Raw genomic sequence first — 18,528 nt, forward strand, 5'->3', positions numbered from 1 at the left:
AGCAATACTGTTATTCCAAATATTGGATTTCTTTTTATTGGTACCAATCCATAGTCAGCTTGTGTGTCTTTTTATGTCCTCTTAAAAGGGCGATATATTTGGAACAGTATTACTTTTCACATTTTAATGTATTTGAAGATTAATCACATCATAAATCTCTGTGTCCATATCTTATTAAGAGTGCTCATTTATTTCTTGGAATAAAAGAGTTTAACGGCAGTTGAAGTACAGAGTTCCAAACACTTAGGTGATTGCCTCTTCCCTGCTTTGTAAAAGTCCTTGTTTACATGCTTTTGTCCCCGTTTCTGTTCTGATCTCGCTCCTTAAGATTATACTAAAAAAACTTAGGTGATCGATTCTTCCCCGCTTTTTCATTATATTAATGTTATTTCAATAGAAATTATAGGTATATACATTCAACATTAACGATTTAGGCAATTACCTGGCGATGCTATGTCTCTACATAATAATAAAACCATGGCATGTAGTTTTTAAGATTGACTGTATATGTGGTTTAATGTTTTCGTGGAATCAAACATACACAGGAAAGCAACTTTCTTATATATTTCAGAATAACTCATACAATTTATCATTATGGGCACTTGAAAATAAGTATTACCTTCCCACTGCTTCTTTCTCGACACTTTAATCAGCTAAGCTACCTGTTCCCATTCATTGTCAGATACAGTTAAAATATTGATGAATATTTGTTGCCTCAAAATTTCAGATTAGTCATGAACTCTTGTAAAGATAATGCATTAAATAACAGTCTAATTAATTTGGTACTTTAATGCAAAACTAGTTTGTGCACGAACCATTTCATCTTAGGAAAATAAAATGCATTCAAAAGTTTTACCGAAGAATCAGCTTTTCCTAATTTGATAATAGTACGCACACAAAAGAATTCAACAATCGTTTTTTTTTTTGTTTTTTTTTATATTTTTTTTACATAAATAAATGTTAATGATGACCGCTTTTGTAAAATCAACGCTTATTGTGGAACTCGAAAGTTGTGATAATTGTATGATAACTACAGCTATAAAACGTTACATTTAGCGAAGTATATCACAATAGTATGACCTCAAATGACGTGGTTACGACTTGTTTCTTCTATTTTAAGATGAAAACGAACACGTCTTACGTTCTTATAAAATCCAGACTACCACCAGAATAGATAATGAACCCTTATTTTCATGCAAATTATACAAATCATTTTTCATTGGGGGTTGATATTGTTTTGCTTATTTCATTTTATATATTTTATGTCAATACGATATTGCATTAAGATAAGTAATACTGCTCATTTGAAACCCTTTTGTTGAAAATGATGGTTATATCTAATTGAATTTGTATATCATATATGCCGTCAGTTTGCTAAGGAACGGACTTTAGACAAGAATGCCCGTTAAATTTATCATTTTCTGTGTAGCAAACAGATTAGAATGTTACTTCATTTAATCTGAAGCATGGAAAAAATCGTTTAGTCATTACATCACATAATTCTTATACAATATGATGTTGCATGCATGTAGGAAGAGATACAGGAATAATAACGATAGAAACCTGTGTACACATATGTATCCGAGAGAGATAGAGAAACAGACAGCCAGAACGTGAGGACAATACAACAAGATATTCTGAGTGGAATACATTATACATATATTTACCTACGTATTTTAAACTGATAAATCTGCACGTTTAAGTAAAATGTATTATTTTGTGCAAGATTGGTTTTTAACAATAATACCAATCAATTTAAGATTTATAAATGAGACTATAAGGACAGATTGAGTCAAAATGATATTCATATTCGATCCCATTTGTTTACACTAAGTTCACGTTTCCTTTTAGGCCGTATTCCAGTAATATTCTCTGTAGCACATCGAGAAGAACCCTCTATAGTTAAACATAAGTACTAAATAGTTACAATTATTCACATTGTCTAAACATACACGACCTTCCTTTAATTTAAACGCCCCTCCTTCTTACTCTTTTCTTACAAATCATAACTTTTGGGTTTTATTAATATTTAAAAATATATTCCATATTATACAATATGCATGTACATTATTTAAGAATCATTGTATACCGTGTCATGCATCTGAAGATATCACTGTATCATCAACAAACAATCAAAGAAATAAACTAATATCTTCTAAAATGATACCCTCCTCTATATTTGATTCGAATGCAGCTTGTTTTCCTATCATTGTAATGAAGAACAAATATAAGTGGTACTATGCAGTCTCCTTGCAGAAGCTCAAGTGAACACTTGAAATAATCTCAATGTGAGCTTCAGTGTACTACATATCACTGCACTGAACTATAAGTAAATCTTATTATCGTTGCAATCTTCAACGTCACACCGCATATTACCAGTTTATTTCATAGACTTGTACTTTCTGCATAATCAAATGATTCTGAAAATTGATAAAGCCGCAGAATAAGATTTTTTGTTTGTCGATTAGATTTTATATAAAATAATTTAATATAAAGATGGCATCTACAGTACTATTCTTCTTAAAACCAAAATATGCAGCAGTAATATTGTATTTAATTGCCAAGAAGGCAGTTTTTGATTGAATATACTAGTAAAAACGTTTTCTGTGCAGCGATGGAATATTTCGCTCTGTAATTACTTGCTACGGATGGACCACCTACTTCAAACATTGATATAACAAGACCTTTGAACAAACTTGATGGAAAAATACCGCGGGTGCTAAATGTCATTTTAAACAGTTTGATAAACTTTGGTATGACTCAATGTATTCATTCAACATTGTGTCTGGACCTTGTGCATTTTTGTACATTTATTATTAACAACCTTTACTGCTGAGCTAAATTCTTCAATTTCAATTGAAGCATCTAACTCTGCAAATATCGGTTCGCTTAAATTCTCAGTTATACCTTCGACTTGCATTTGCATAATCAACTCAAATGACTAGTATTATGGTCTGGTAATGCTGGTGCCAGTTTCTTAAAATGTTCATAAAAATCACAATGCTCAGAAATATTCCCAAACTCATGTGACTCTCCTTTTCATAAAGCATTCTGCAGAACATATTGTTTTCTATTTTCCCCTCTATTTACATAGGATTTGAAAGAATTATAATTATTAAAAGCACATTCATATAGTTTCCTTTTTCTTCATTCGCAATGAAACCAATGGGCGTTATCTTAAACATTAAATTTACCATCCAATAAAAGTTCCGTTTCTTTCCCTTCAAAATATCTTTTTGCGTTTTTGTTAATAAAGAGCGTAAAAGTCGAATTCTTTCATCCGTTCAATTTTGGTCTATAAGTCTAATTGTACTACTATTACAGTGTTCTTTCAAGTTTCCAATGTCTTGTCGTATACAGTAAAGAACATCTATTTTAAACTCCGGATTCCGTTTATGTTGTAGCATTGTACATTTCATATATTTCTGACGATTAATTGCGGTTTTTAACGAGAAGGACAATGGACTAAGATTTGAAACTTCTGTAAAGCTATGCACTCTGAAGGTTTAAGAGATTGAAAAATTATTCTCAGTAGCCGAGACCTAGACAATATTACTTCTCTTTTTCTTGTGAAACATATGAATTGAGTTTTATGTGCAATCAAGTGACAATTAATTTTAGTCCAGACTCTCTGCATTTGTTTCTCAGTAATGAACTTTCCATTGTGTCAAATAATCATAAATCATATTTTTTTCTGAATTACATTCAAAAATTAATTCACGGTGAAATGATTGTAATGAGTTAAGTGTCATTTATTCAGAGACTGGACTATAGACAAAGCACAGGATTGTGTCACATATTTCACTAGTGGATTATCATCATTGATTTGCGTCATGTCCTTTATCCCGTCCTCCGCAATGTTAGAATTGAACTGACGACTTTTTTCAATGTCACTAACGCTGTTGTCAATTGCATATACTGTACAATAGACTGTGTCCACCTTAGGATCATTGTTATATTGTTTTTTGTTGATCTTTCTTCATTGTAGACAACTTCTATAACATCTACTCATGTATACTATTGATCAACTGCTCACCTTGTCTTGCTGGTGGTGTATATGTACAATCCCCGTATAATTTAATACATAATCACGAGGTGGAGTGTGTGGCGGAGACCGAAGATGATAGTCATGCGGTGCGTCTTATCTGTGGGTTATATACTGGGTTGTATATTGGCGAATACTGAAATACTGTTAATAGTGTGGTCATTGACCACCATGTGACTGATTGAGAAGCATAATTATTATTTTCCTTCTCCTGACTGACAACACTCGGAGGGTGATATGACCACTGTTACCCTCTTGAGCGATTTTATCCATATCCACTTTTTTCATTTTTTTTCTTCAGGTTCATCTGTTTACTTTTATTAATCAACTTTGAATGTGTTATTAATAACGACCGAATAATTGCTTACTTGAAATGTTACGTGCTCCTCCTCTGAACATTTATTCATAGATTTACACAAGGAAAATACATTTAAACCCGAAAAATCAAATGCATAATACATTATGAGAGGTAGATATTGGTTACCGTCTTCCATGGTGTCCGTACATGTTTCTTTACAAAATTTTCGAGAGGTTAATTGCAATAATACTTCTGTGAAAGAAATTAATAAAGTACACGAGACCGTTGTGAATTCTTTAATGATTTATGGCATGCCATAACCCAACGTATATCTTAATAAATGCGTCACATAAAATCTCTTTCATCTACACACCGTTTTCTTTGTGTATTTGATACACATAGTCTATGATTTGTAACCCGTACAAATTATGATTTTTTTAAAAATACGTATGCATCCATTAGTTTACGGGCAATTTATGATAGAGCACGTCTTTTCTTTGCCGTTCTCTATAATGTCCTTCATATGCTTTTAAAGGTCCAACTGTGCGTTTTGCAAGGAACAGAACAACAACGTCTAGGTTTGTAAACTATTGTAGATCGTACAGACACGCATGTATACAAAATATTGACTGTATGCAAGTAGTAAACATTCATTTCACTACCGATCATCATTAATAATGTGATATACTTTAATTCAAACTGATCCCACATTTCAAGTCACAATAATCAACTGTGACATTAAATAACAAATGAATGTTAGCATACTTCTTCTTATTGATGATCAACAAAATCGTGTGTTAACACATTAACAGTTTTAAATACAAACTTTATGAGCAATAAGAGACGTCAGATATGTAATTAATACTGAAATGGGACAGGTGGAAACGTAGATCCAAACATATGACACACTGTAGCATTTGGATTTGGATTTATGTTCATATTAGAGAGCTGCACTGATGTTAATCCTTATGGCAGAATAAGGAGTTCCGTCACAGGATCGGAAGTAAAAACGAAGGTGCAGTTTCACTGCCTGAACCGAAAACAACATTATTTCCTAATGGTTGTTTTGACATTCCTTTTTATTTATGTATATATAGGGATGACTTTTTCATATCTGCTCAGAACATCCAACTAGGCCTTTGCTGTCAGTAAGGAAACAGGACGAATAGAAAGGACAAAACCTTGTTCATTCCACACTATTGAAGTAAGTAAATTTTAACGTTGAAATTAAGTGTCCACACTATGTGAGTAATACATAGTTTAAATATTAGTACTGCTATTCGTGCCACAAGCCACTGCTAACAATCGCTTCTGTCTTGATCAGTGAAACTACGCATCGTACGGAAGTGCGAAATCTAGGGAGTCCATTGTATATGCCTCAGGTTATACCAGATTGGTAGAGACTTTTTCTCATCACAAGACCTGAAACTAATTTCGATTCAGTCTAAGTTACGTTCATGTTAGTGGGTCCTGAGGTATTTGACTGCCTTCACATTTAATCCATATATGCTCTTGTGCTTTTCATACATTCAAATATTGTTTTGATTTAAGTGGTTGGTGCCTGTCGAATAATCTATACAACATTCTAAATTGATATGATGACTTCAAGATATTGCACGTTAGTTTCGGATCTTAAGCTGTCTCTTTAAATTGTTCTTTCAATAGTTCCACATGATTCTTCATTTTACTTTTCTTTAATTGTGGCAAACCCGTCCCAAGCTGTTAGCAAACAGGATAGAAAAACAAACGCATGACAAGTAGCAAAATAACGAGATGACTGAGGTTTCAATTTTTAAACTATGTTTAATATTGGTTTCAGAAATGATGAAAATACGTGCTATCAAAACTCTCACTCTTCTGGGGGTGTTAGCATTTGCGTATGCTGCAGGTTATAGTACTGGAGGTGGAGGCTATGGCGGAGGCTTTGGCGTAGGTTATGGCGGAGGCTATGGAGGAGGCTTTGGCGGAGATTTAGGCGGATTCAATGGTGGTGGTTATGGCGACAACTCATTTGGCCAAAAAGGATACGGATCTGGAACCAGCAGCGTTCTTCTTCTTCCTGTCGCGTCCGGAAAGGGAATCGGTGGAATAGGCGGTTATGGTGGAGGAGGCGGTGGATTTGGGGGTGGCGGTGGATTTGGAGGTGGCGGTGGATTTGGCGGAATTCTAAGTTTAATTTTTCCACGTAAGCACAAGATCTTTTTGTCGTTGTATTTATCAGTTAATTATCTGCAATCCGATTATTCAAATTGGATAACCATCTATTTAGCTTTATTCGATCTCGATCCCTGTATCTGTCAAAAATCATAGAATTAACTATCTAGCATGTATTTATTTTCCCGTTCCGTTCTTTCTTTATATACGTTTGCCTATTTATATATCCATTTTTTTGTTCAATGTCCATTCATTTTTTTATATCTGCATAGTTTGTTTGAATATCTGGCTATATTATTTTATATCCGACTATATATTCGGCTGTACTTCTGTACCAATAAAGATTCTTTCTCATGTCTTTTTATGTATATAGTGACATATAATTATCTGTCAGCATCTGATTCAATCTTGACATCTTTGATTCTTTCTCTTTCCATTTCTATAGTAGCGTCTTCTTGTGCTGTCTTTTAGAGTTTATGTCAAAAGTATTATACACATCCTCCTACAGTTGAAACTTCTTCAAATTATGTTTCTCCTCTTTTGATTGACAATATGGGCATCTTCACATAGCTTATTTCAATACTTTCATAACGCACATTAATATGGCTGATCCTTCAATTACTACTTTTCTTTTTTTATTTTGTTTTCTAACTTAAGCGTAACATTTTATGTTACGTTTCAATAGGCTCATAAAAAAGCTACACATAAGAACTGTTTTTGAAGTAAATGCAATCTTTTTAAAATTTGTACCCTGTCACATCTTTTCAAGTTTTATTTCTCAGCATTTCATTAGTACCAGATAGCCGTTAATGTGTTGATATAACTTTAAATGGAACTACGTACAAACATGCATTTTAGACTCAATGTAGACCATAGTTTTCAAATTAGTAACGATATATTAAATGCTTTCATCAACTTGTTTCTTTCAGTGATTATTCTCATTATTATCCTACCCCTAATAACGAATATAATCCCAGGCACAGGCTAGAAATAAGGTAATACATACATCTCTCCCACCCACGCAAAATCACACACACACAATATATATATCTTTTTGAAATGCAGTGCAATATTTAAAAGGTGATATATGAAGCACTAAAAGCAGTACGACATCTCCTCGCATTTGAATCAAATAGCAGGAATTGTTAGTAAGAGAGGCCATTCCGGACCTGTCGAAGCGCGCATGCTTGTAGTGTCATGATGGGCTGAACTCAATAAACAATTTATTTCTTCTTTAGGCTTCAACTCTGCCTTCTATTGATGTAGCGCTTTTCACTTGTTTAGTATTCTCCACGGAATGTAATATATAATTCATTCTTTCTCAGAAGCAGGATCAGATGGTTGGTTCAATTAATGTAATGATACTTTACATGTGTGTCACTAATTGTTTTGGCTATTTAAACAATTTTAATATCTTTTCGATAAACATCTGAGTAAAGGTTCATTAGTGCTATTTGAGTCATCCAAATTCTTCTATCTTCAATTGAAAATTGTAGCAATGGTTGACAAATGTTTAACTTTATATATATATATATATATATATATATATATATATATATATATATATATATATATATATATATATATATATATATATATATAATGAATGCATAATTATTTCATATATATACATATATATATATATATTAACTCGGGGATGTGAAATGTTGATTCTCACCGGTAACTTGAAAGGTGGCATGAAACTAATATCAATCTTGTTGAAATGCAGTGCACTATTTAAAAGGAGATATATGAAGCACTAAAAGCAGTACGATATACAAAAGTAAAATCAGCATATATTATATAGCGTTTCCCAACATTCTCGCATTTGAATGAAATAGCAGGAATTGTTAGTAAGAGAGGATTTTCCGGACCTCTCGAGCCGCGCATGCTTGTAGTGTCATGATGGGCTGAACTCAATAAATAATTTATTTCCTCTTCAAGCTTCAACTCTGCCTTCCATTGATGACATTTAGTGGATGAACATACGAGTAAAAGTTCATTAGTGCTATTTCAGTGATCCAAGTTTCGATCTGGAATTAAAAATTGTGGGAATGGTTGATAAAATGTTAAGTTATATCTATCTATCTATCTATCTATCTATCTATCTATCTATATATATATATATATATATATATATATATATATATATATATATATATATATATATATATATATATATATATATATATATATATATATATATATAATCAATGCATAATTATTGCATAAGGCACTCTTTTTTATGCTTGCAGGTTATTAAGTACACTGAAATTTTAATTATATAGTAACGAAGAACCTGGAACATCAACGACATCGCGTCTCATTTCGTGTCATAATATCGGAAATTAAAAAAATCATTTTGTGCATTCTTTATTTGCTGGCTTTTTCTTTAATATTAGTGTTCATGTTTGTTTTAATACAGGCTGATTTATAGAATAGTGTATAATACCGTTTCATTATATCTATATATATATATATATATATATATATATATATATATATATATATATATATATATATATATATATATATATATATATATATATATATATATATATATAAATATATACATATATATATATATATATATATATATATATATATATATATATATATATATATATATATATATATATATATATATATATATATATATATATATATATATACATATGAATATATGTATTATTAAGAAACCCTGAAGGCAATAAAAACATCGAAAACACCTCTATAGTTCTTCATCTTGTTACTCTCCTGAACCTCATGAAGTTGAGATAGGATCATTGGCCTAATTATTCGTTTTCAGAAACTGTACATTGAGTATATACAGTCATCTAAACCATAGATGGTTTTTATTATTTGGGCTATTTTTTGTCAGAGTTCAGGCATGGAACAATTTTCTCTATTGGGTTCAACAGAAAAAGAGATGGTGGCTGTCACTATTAGCCGTAAGGTTTCTACGATGAAAGGTGCAGGGACAATAGGTCGCCATATTTGTTCCTACTTTATCCATTGTCTCAAATTATCAAGATGTTTTCTGGCTGACTTCTCCTTGATAGGAACCTTTAGATACCTTTGGCCGTAGCAAAAGCAAACACGCTCCTGTTGCGACGAAAAGAACATAATCATAAAATATTTCAACTCATTCATCAGCAGAGTGCTACAACTGTGTGATTCCATTTTCGCATATGTTTCAATTTACGTTATTATTTGGCAGTGACAGAATTCATACAAACTCCATGCACACAATATCCAATGTGCCATGCCGCGGTATACAGTTTAGTCTGACGGAGCGAAAACTACCACATCACTGTAGTCAAGTATACCATGTTAATATCAATTCCTACTTAAACCAAGTAAATAAATAATGTTATAATACAGTAATATTTTAACTTTAACGTTATCTTGGTTGTTTCTTACCACTGCGTCACTACAGCGGATGAAAATTATAGGCGCCTATACTTGACATGGTTGTTTGGTTGTATTACTGTTCCACTATGATGCTAATTGCTCTGGGCTCTTTGTAAAATGTGATAAACAGTGTTCTTCATACGCTAATGTTTTTTATGTATTGTTTTGTTTTGTTTCTGATGCTGCTGTTTTTATTTGTTTCTTTGTTTGTCTGGGATGGAGTAGAGGTAGGGTGGGTGTTTGTTTCCTACCAGACACAAAATATATGGAATTATAAGACTTAATGTCTAAAATTCATTTTAGGTTCCTTAGTTTCCATTGATCAGGAATTGTTTCTTTCCGATGAGGTTAAATTTTGAAAATGAGGTTTTGTACACAAGGTACACTATAATTAAGGATCACTCCGCAACGTAGTGGCACAAAGCAACATACCTTGCTAGTTTTAAATCATGTATATTTGTTATTTAGCATCCCTGAATCAAATTGTTCGATTCTAAACATCACATAATAATGTATGTGGTAATTATTTATAATATAATCTACGATGAATACCTACATGAGCACGTGTTCAGAGCATCGACCACTAGAAAACGTTCTGCAATACTCATCCCATATGCCTAATTTAACACGGTGGAATCAGGTTATTATGGACTAGCATCTTGCCTCTCTACTTTTAGAGAAAATGAACCATACAAATAAATTAACTATTTAGAACACACCGCCTTCCTGTACGTCTACCTGACTGAAAATGAATGCAGTACATTTTTTGGAAAAAGATCATGTGACAGGGTTCTTGATGCACCATCTACTTATAAGGTATTCACTAAGCGCACGAATAAAAAGGTGCATGGTGTTTATACTATTAACGTAAAAGAATAAACAAGAATCGGTAGAATATGGTAGGAACCCAATTAATATTTTTCTCATTGTAACAGGATATATTAGTCGGCATTATCATTAAATACTTTTTTTCATGGGTGGGGTGGTTGCATCAATTTCATTCTTATACCGTGAAAAATTAGAACAAAACCTTACATTGTAAGTTCAGGAGGCCATATACAAGTGAAAACAATATTTAACAAATCTCCAGACGATTTAGATGAAAATAAAATTACACAACTACTAATTAGCAGCTTAATTAAATGGGGATTCTAAGGCCAGGTAGGGACTCTTCTGTCTCTATTGCAATCAGTGATGACGGGATGAACCTCTAGTGACATTCTAAGTTTGGATTTGTAACGAAGACTTCCTGAAAAGGTTTTCCGGGTGAGTGTGAGAGGCGACACTATACGATCGAAGACAGAGATGAAGCGTTGAGAGCTCGTAGGAGGTCGTTTTTGTCGTAAGCAATTTATGTGGACGCGCAGTACTGGAGGAAGCGTGGAAGAGAATAAGTGTCAGAAGGACGGATCCGGAAGTAACATGAGCTCACGTAGTCAAGGGTACCGCATATACCAAAAGAGAAACAAGAGGTAGACAGATGAGTAACAGAGACAACACTGAAGGAAACACTCTCATTTTAGACCTTAAATTCATATCATGAGAATAGGCAACTGTGAATAGTAAGTGATTGTGTTTGTTCGAGAACAATGAAGTTGAGAAATTTGTCGATAAAATTGTTCAATAAATTCCATTTATTTAATTCAATTGTTTCATCTTTACCCTTGAGTTGTTTATACACCTAGACCGTCAGCTTGGATAACTGGGGTCACAGAGCTATTTAAATTGTAATTGTCCACCTTCTCCGGTGTTAGAAATAATGCCGAAAGAGGCATTTTACACACGAAAAAGAAAGCTCACTTCTAAACTGTCAAAACTCCAAAATTGCACAGAAGAGACATGCTCCATATGGACACTGAAATCATATAATGAAAGCGAAATTGGTCAAATAGAAATTAGGCTCAAAGTGAATCACTACATTACAATAGTAAATGTGTAATATCACTAACATCGGAGAAAGAATTTTCAAAATGTTTGCCCTGATGGCCATCTTACTCCCTCCAGCTGAAACCTCCGGAATATCAATAATAAATTACAATCTGGAAACTGAACGCTAAAGAACAAACAGCAGCTAGGTGCTTAAATCGATTGATATTAAATTCAACGCTGCCAGATGCAATAGCGTATACATTTAAAATTACAACGTTAACTTGAATTTTGTTATTTCAGCAAACAGAACGTGTACCAGATACAAAACAAAAAATCAACTTCGTATTTTCTTGGTTTAAAGCAGAGCTTAAAGATAGGTCCTTTACATCTCATCATGTTTTCTTTAAAAATCACACTTTAGGGTGACAAAGTCATGGGTTCTTTGGCTGATTTATTAATGAACCTTTGAGAATAATTGTTAACATTTTTCCTTCAAATATGTATCATCAATTCCTTCTTTTTCAATGAATAAATTCAAAGGTGACTGTTATTCGAAATGTTGATTTACACAATGCCTTATGTTGTCATGTTTAGTTTAAAACGCCTAGCATTAAAGCGAGAAAAGAAGAAAAGTGTATAGCTTTTTTCTATTCCATCTAATATATGTGATCCCACAGACTGAAGTTGTAAAATAGTAATATTGTACACTCCATAATATATTGTATTATTAAAATCATATCCGTAATATATAGTTGTGAAGGGGTAAATTTATGGCGGGCTATTCAGAAAATATTCGTTTGAGACCAGAGAACAATTAATTAGATTAATGGGACAGGTGCGTCACAGATCGCCATACTGCCATGATTGGTAATGTTTTATCGAGGGGAGAATGTTATTTTTAATTAAGCAATCGTTTATTTAGCCAGCATAAGACTGGTGGAGACAAAATCTTCGATTGCAGAGTGTAAATGTCAGAAATGAAAGATTGCAGAACACTGTTCCTCATATTGCAAGTTTAAGTTGACGACGACTTTGGCGGCTCAGGAAAAAGGCAGCAGATATATTTGAGTCTGATTAGTTAATAATAATGTGCGTGTATCCCAAACTAAGTTTCCTAGATTTAATATCGCCACATCGAAACATTTAATCAGTCCAAGCTTTTCTGCAAGAGAAAACAAGTATAATAAGAGAGTAAATTTGGGAGAAATTCTCTCGTAAAACTGTTCGCCAAGATGACTGTTGTCGAGGAAAACAGACAAACAAAATTTGGCGGATAAAAACCAGGGACACTGAAAGCTCAAATATATTTGTGACAATTCCTTACAATTTGTTGATACCATATGCTTTGACGAATTTATTTACTTATATTTGCATGAATCTATTTGTAACATTCGTATATCAATTTGCTTTAAGAAGCATAACTGTGTTGAGTTTATCCATAGGAAGTTGTACATTAATCTTTAGATAATTTTGACGAATTGGTTGAATTATCATCCTGTTTGCATAATAATTAGGTTCTAAGAATTTCATGCGCTACATTTTTTTATATGAATTACGAGAATCTGTGAATTCACCGAATTTAAAAGATTTCACGCATTATTAAGGTTGAGTGTGTATTGACTGAAATGACGTAGTAAGATACCTAATTTATCTCATCCATTCTCTAGTGTAAATTGAGGCTCGCTCGGAACCGTAATAATAATAATAATAATAATAATAATAATAACAATAATAATAAGGACTTTGTATAGCGCCTAATCTTTAGAAGCTCTAAGCGCCTTACAACATTAAAGAAAACTTATAAGATAAAAAACGTATGATAATATTATTACAAAAACAAACACCATGAAATTAGGAAAACATTAAAAAATAGAAAACATGCTGAGAATATTTCAGGTAGGAAACATTATTAGTTCTTTATGTTTGTTCTTATAGTCGAAATAAGTGAGTTTTGAGAGCCCTATTGAATGAGATCACTGTGTGTTTGTGTCTAAGTTCAGTGGGCAATTCATTCCAAGATTGCTTGACCTTGGTATGCAAAAGAACACTGTCCGTATGACTTTGTTTTCATAGTGGGAATAATCAGTATACGATTGTAAGAAGAGTAGCGTAAGTATATTGCTGGTGTGTACACATGGGTGAGATCGGATAGGTATGTTGGACTAGAGTCCGACAGTGAAACATAGCACAGAGAACAAATTTTGTGTTTGATTCTGGATCGAATTGATAGCCAGTGTAGGGTACAGAGCAGCGGGGAGGAGTGCTCTGATCGTGGTACTCTAAGTATGATCCGAGCAGCTGCGTTTTGAGCTTTTTGAAGTTTCTGGAGTAGATATTGAGATGAACCAGACAGAATTGAATACAGTAGTCCAGTCTTGAAAGTACAAATGAACACACAAGTGTTTTAGTGGCATCAACTGAAAGATATTTGCTAATTGAACTGATGCGTCTCAGCTCAAGATATGCAGCCTTGCATATGTTCATGACATGTTGGTGCAATGTGAGATTACTCTCCAGAGTAACACCTAGGTTTCGTACTGATTGTGTGAATTTAATGTTGATGTTGCTGATAGTTCTTGTTTGAGGTAAAGGATGTGAATGAGAAAGTATTTGTGTTGTGATCAGAATGGCCTCAGTTTTATTATCATTCATCTGCAGCTTGTTGCATGGCATCCATGATTTCACATCAGAAATGCACCTCTCTACACCTTGGATGGTAGCATCAACTTCAATTGGGTGGCTAGATTTGTATATTTGGGTGTCATCAGCGTACAATTGGTGAGACACTGGATGATGCTATATGACACTTGAGAGCGACTGAGTGTACAGAATTAAGAGAACAGGTCCAAGAACAGACTCCCCTGGAACACCACAACCTAGATCAACTGGGCTGGAGTGTATTCAATTTGCAGATACAATTTGTGTCCTGTTGACCAATTTGGTAATTGAACCACATTATGGCTGTATGATGAATGCCAAATACATGCTGGAGATGGTGAAGTAATATATCATGGTATATTGTTTCAAATGCTGCAGACAAATCAAGGAGGGTGAGGACTGTAATCTTTCCGCTATCCAACGCAGAGATAATGTCATTAACTACTTTTAGAAAAGTAGCTTCAGTATTGTGGCAAGGACGATATGCAGATTGTACATTGCTAAAAAGACTGTTTGAATTTAGATGAGATACAAGCTGGGATAGAACAATCTTTTCTAAGATTTTTATATGAATGGGAGATTAGAAACTGGGCGATAGTTCTTTAAATTGTTATGGTCTTGCGTTGGTTTCTTCAGCAGAGGCTTTATAATGGCAGTTCTGAAAAATGACGGAAATTCCACGGATGAGAGAGAGGTATTAATAACATCAGTTAGTGAAGGCAATACTGGATCTAAGCACTCAAGCAGCAGTGATGTTGAAATTGGATCAAGTTCACATGACTTTGGTGCACTCTTCATCACGATTGTACGTACGACATCCATAGAGACAGATTAAATGCTGATAATGGTTGCCGCTCAAATTCTGTATCCCAACTGTATGGTGACGACGAGTCAATTGAAATTGTGGTGTCATGCTTATGTCTAATGGTTTGTACTTTGTCACGGAAGAAATTTGAAAACATGTCTGGAAGGTCGACTGGAGAGAAGGTAGTTGGAAGTGGTGTTGATTTGTTCCTTGACATTAGCTTGTTAGTAATCTCGTACAGATCTTTTTAGCTGAAACTTTCCATGATCTTAGTAGTGTAGTGGGCTGATTTTGCTGCATGGACTATATTTGTGACATTCTTCTTAGCGACTTCATATATTTGCTTATGAATAGTGAGTCTGGTGGAAAGCCAGAGCCTCTCTGCTTTACGGCGGTCTCTTTTAGCAGTGCGAGGCTGGTCCCTAACACTGCTATACCATGGAGAACACTTTTGAATTGATACTCTGCACTTGGTAGCTGGGGCATGTTTGTCAAGCAATGAACGCAGACAGTTATCGAGTTGTTCTGCGGTAGGAGGTAAACAAGTTGTTTGGTTAGCTTGGATGTCGTGTATTAGTTTGGTTCTATTTATCATACGGTGGTTTCTCTTAGTGGCAGATAAAGATGGAGGGTTAGGGACTGATACGTCAAGATGGCATATAATGCAGAGGTGATCTGATACATGGTCATGGGATACCAGGGAGGACCGTAGAATGTTATCATCAGGTCTGTGAAGAATCCAGTCTAAACTATGACCATGTTTATGGGTGGGTTGGTTAATTGACTGTTTGATGTGGAAAACATTAATGGAATCTATGAGTTTTGATGTATTTGAGTTTCCTGGATAGTCAAAGCAAAAGCTGAAATCTCCAAGAATAATCAGGTTGCCACCTATCGAATTTCCATAGTCCAGGAGATTCGGAAACTGCTCCAAAAAGAGATAGTCAACCAGCTTGTTTTTTTTTTTACTAGGAGAAGGGCGGAATAGGCAGAACAAATGGACTGACCTTTCCTCCAATGTGAGTGTGGTTTGGACTAGTTCAAACGATGTGTGGTCGAAATTGAAGATTGTAGTGTAGTTAAGACGTTTTATCATGGAGTTCTTTGTGATTACAGCAATTCCACCTCCGCTAGAATTACGGGGGAACGACTTGATGGAATAACCAATGGGTGTTAGATCGGCACACTTGGGCTCATCGCCTGATGTTTTTAGCCATGTTTCTGTCAGGAAAAATATGTCAACATTTTGGCCGTTGATAAAATTAACTATTTCTGTGCGCTTTTCCGGTGGTCCTACTGACTGGGCATTGAATAATGCAATGCGCAGAGGTATTTCTTGGATAGTTGACACAAAGGTTGACGAATTAATAGGGATTTGACTTAGGTTATCTAAATAAATGGTTGTGCCTAAATAAGGGAGATAACTATGATTCTTCTTCCTTTTCTACGCCGGCCAGCTTTGAAACAACGTTTCTTTCTTCGATTCTGTTTACATTTAGGTAATGATGAATGTAGTCCCAGTTCGTTTAGTCTAGAGCACAATGTAGTGTGGAGAGCCAAGGAGTGATCATTTAAAGCAATTATTGAGGGTCCATCGTAGCAAAAACGGTTTGACTGGCCAGTATCACGTGATGACGTTTTTTTTTTCAAAATCAGTGGAGCACGAAAGCTGAGAAAAAGTATAATTGTTCTCGTTTCCAAAACAAGATGAAGAAACACATACGAATTTAACAGCTAAAACATAATGAACACAATAACGAAGACGAAAACATGCAATAAGCAAAAATATCATGAAAACGGCACTAAGAAACGGAACAGCTGCTTAAAGTCGGTTTAGCGATAGCGGCCATCTTCTCTCAGTATGTTGCCTCATGTGGTGTTAATGTGTTGTGTTAATGCGTGATTAAGTAGCCAGTAATCTAACTATAGTCATTATTTGACATGTGGAGCCGACTAATAGCCTTAACATATGTTTAGCACCGATAGTAACATCTGACATCGAGAAGTTGATAATGCAAGCCCCTGTTATCATAAACAACAGAAAATTTAGGTTGTCTGTATTTATATTTTTTAAAGGGAGAAAATAGCTCCTGTGACATATTATCTCTACGATGTATACATTGACGTATTATTCTGAGACGTATCATGTGACGTATTATCTCTGAGAAGTATTCTGAGACGTATCCTGAGATGTATAATGAGATGTATTATCCTGAGATCCATGTATATGTGAAACTAAGTTCTACGCACAGAGTTGAGGACCGAAAGAGACAAGACAGATGGAAGTCGAAGGAACAGCTACAGTGGAAGTGCAGTGAGCAGAGGAGGCAGGTTATGCATTTCTACAAGGCATTGACTTCGATTGTTCACTCGATCTTATGATAAACTAAATCTATTTGTAAAACAGATCGGCTACTTTATTTAAATATATTTGAATTTGTAATTTGGAGGAAGTTTTATTTCTAGAAGCAGAGTATATTCCTGATGTAATGAATTATCAACGTTGTTTTATGTAATTGATTAAATTGTCTTTTACATGTACGGGGGCCGCTCGTGCTGGTCTGTTCTATATCTCTGCTTAGATCTCTATCTATTCCACCTATAAGTGTCACCATTTATTTACTCTAACCGGGGAATAACATCGATGTTAGTTAACCTCCAAATTAAGCGGATACCTTGAACGAAGGTAAAACGAGCCAACCCACAAACCTCTTGCAAGAAGAGGGGAATTTGTGTACGGTTTGTATAAAGTGGACCTTGGGTCGCTTACAATGGTGTAGTATCGTTCATAACTAAATTACTACGTCTATATCTAAATCTTCCCAGTTAAAATATAATGCACTATGCAATCTCAAATTGTAACGGACAAACTGATTTTTCTAGTTATGTTACTTTTGACTGTTTTCTTTTATCTAAATGAAAATCCACAGGAAAAAATATTATTTTAATTCTTTGGATTCATACAGTTACTGCTATCATGAAGTTTTTGCATTTTACATTACCTTCAGTATGCATTATTAAATAATACAACGAACGAAAATAACACAAAATCATCTTTTCATATTGGATGTCTATACAAAGGATTTTTGTCACAATGGATGCCTATGCAAAGGGGTTTATAATGTCAAATATTGAAATCTGTAAGATCTTTCAAACATAAACGAATACCTAAAATGAATGTACTGTATTTCTAATTTTTGTTGTTTTCCTTCTATCTAAGGTCAGGCTAGTCCGACTCCATATACATATATGTTCATAAAATATAGGATTCTTTTCGATAATTTT

General features: G+C 34.0%; 1 protein-coding gene across 1 annotated transcript; it reads left to right on the forward strand.

Annotated features, from left to right (window-relative positions):
• The first annotated feature begins 5,472 nt into the window (after positions 1-5,472).
• Positions 5,473-7,497, forward strand: LOC149797602 (uncharacterized). The gene is made up of 3 exons (XM_089960440.1): positions 5,473-5,547; positions 6,163-6,528; positions 7,427-7,497. Exons 2-3 carry the CDS (start codon positions 6,165-6,167, stop codon positions 7,483-7,485), a joined length of 423 nt encoding a protein of 140 aa, XP_089816566.1. The 5' UTR covers positions 5,473-5,547; positions 6,163-6,164; the 3' UTR covers positions 7,486-7,497.
• The last annotated feature ends 11,031 nt before the right edge of the window (positions 7,498-18,528 follow it).

Source organism: Sinohyriopsis cumingii, chromosome 6 (assembly GCF_028554795.1).
Source record: "Sinohyriopsis cumingii isolate HCF-2022 chromosome 6, ASM2855479v2, whole genome shotgun sequence".
NCBI classification, from domain to species: domain Eukaryota; kingdom Metazoa; phylum Mollusca; class Bivalvia; order Unionida; family Unionidae; genus Sinohyriopsis; species Sinohyriopsis cumingii.

Bases quoted from the DNA above. Each gene is read 5' to 3' on its own strand.
- LOC149797602 (XM_089960440.1), top strand. From the start codon at position 6,165: ATGATGAAAATACGTGCTATCAAAACTCTCACTCTTCTGGGGGTGTTA. The intron at 6,529-7,426 runs GTAAGCACAAGA...TGTTTCTTTCAG, and splicing joins TCTAAGTTTAATTTTTCCAC to TGATTATTCTCATTATTATC.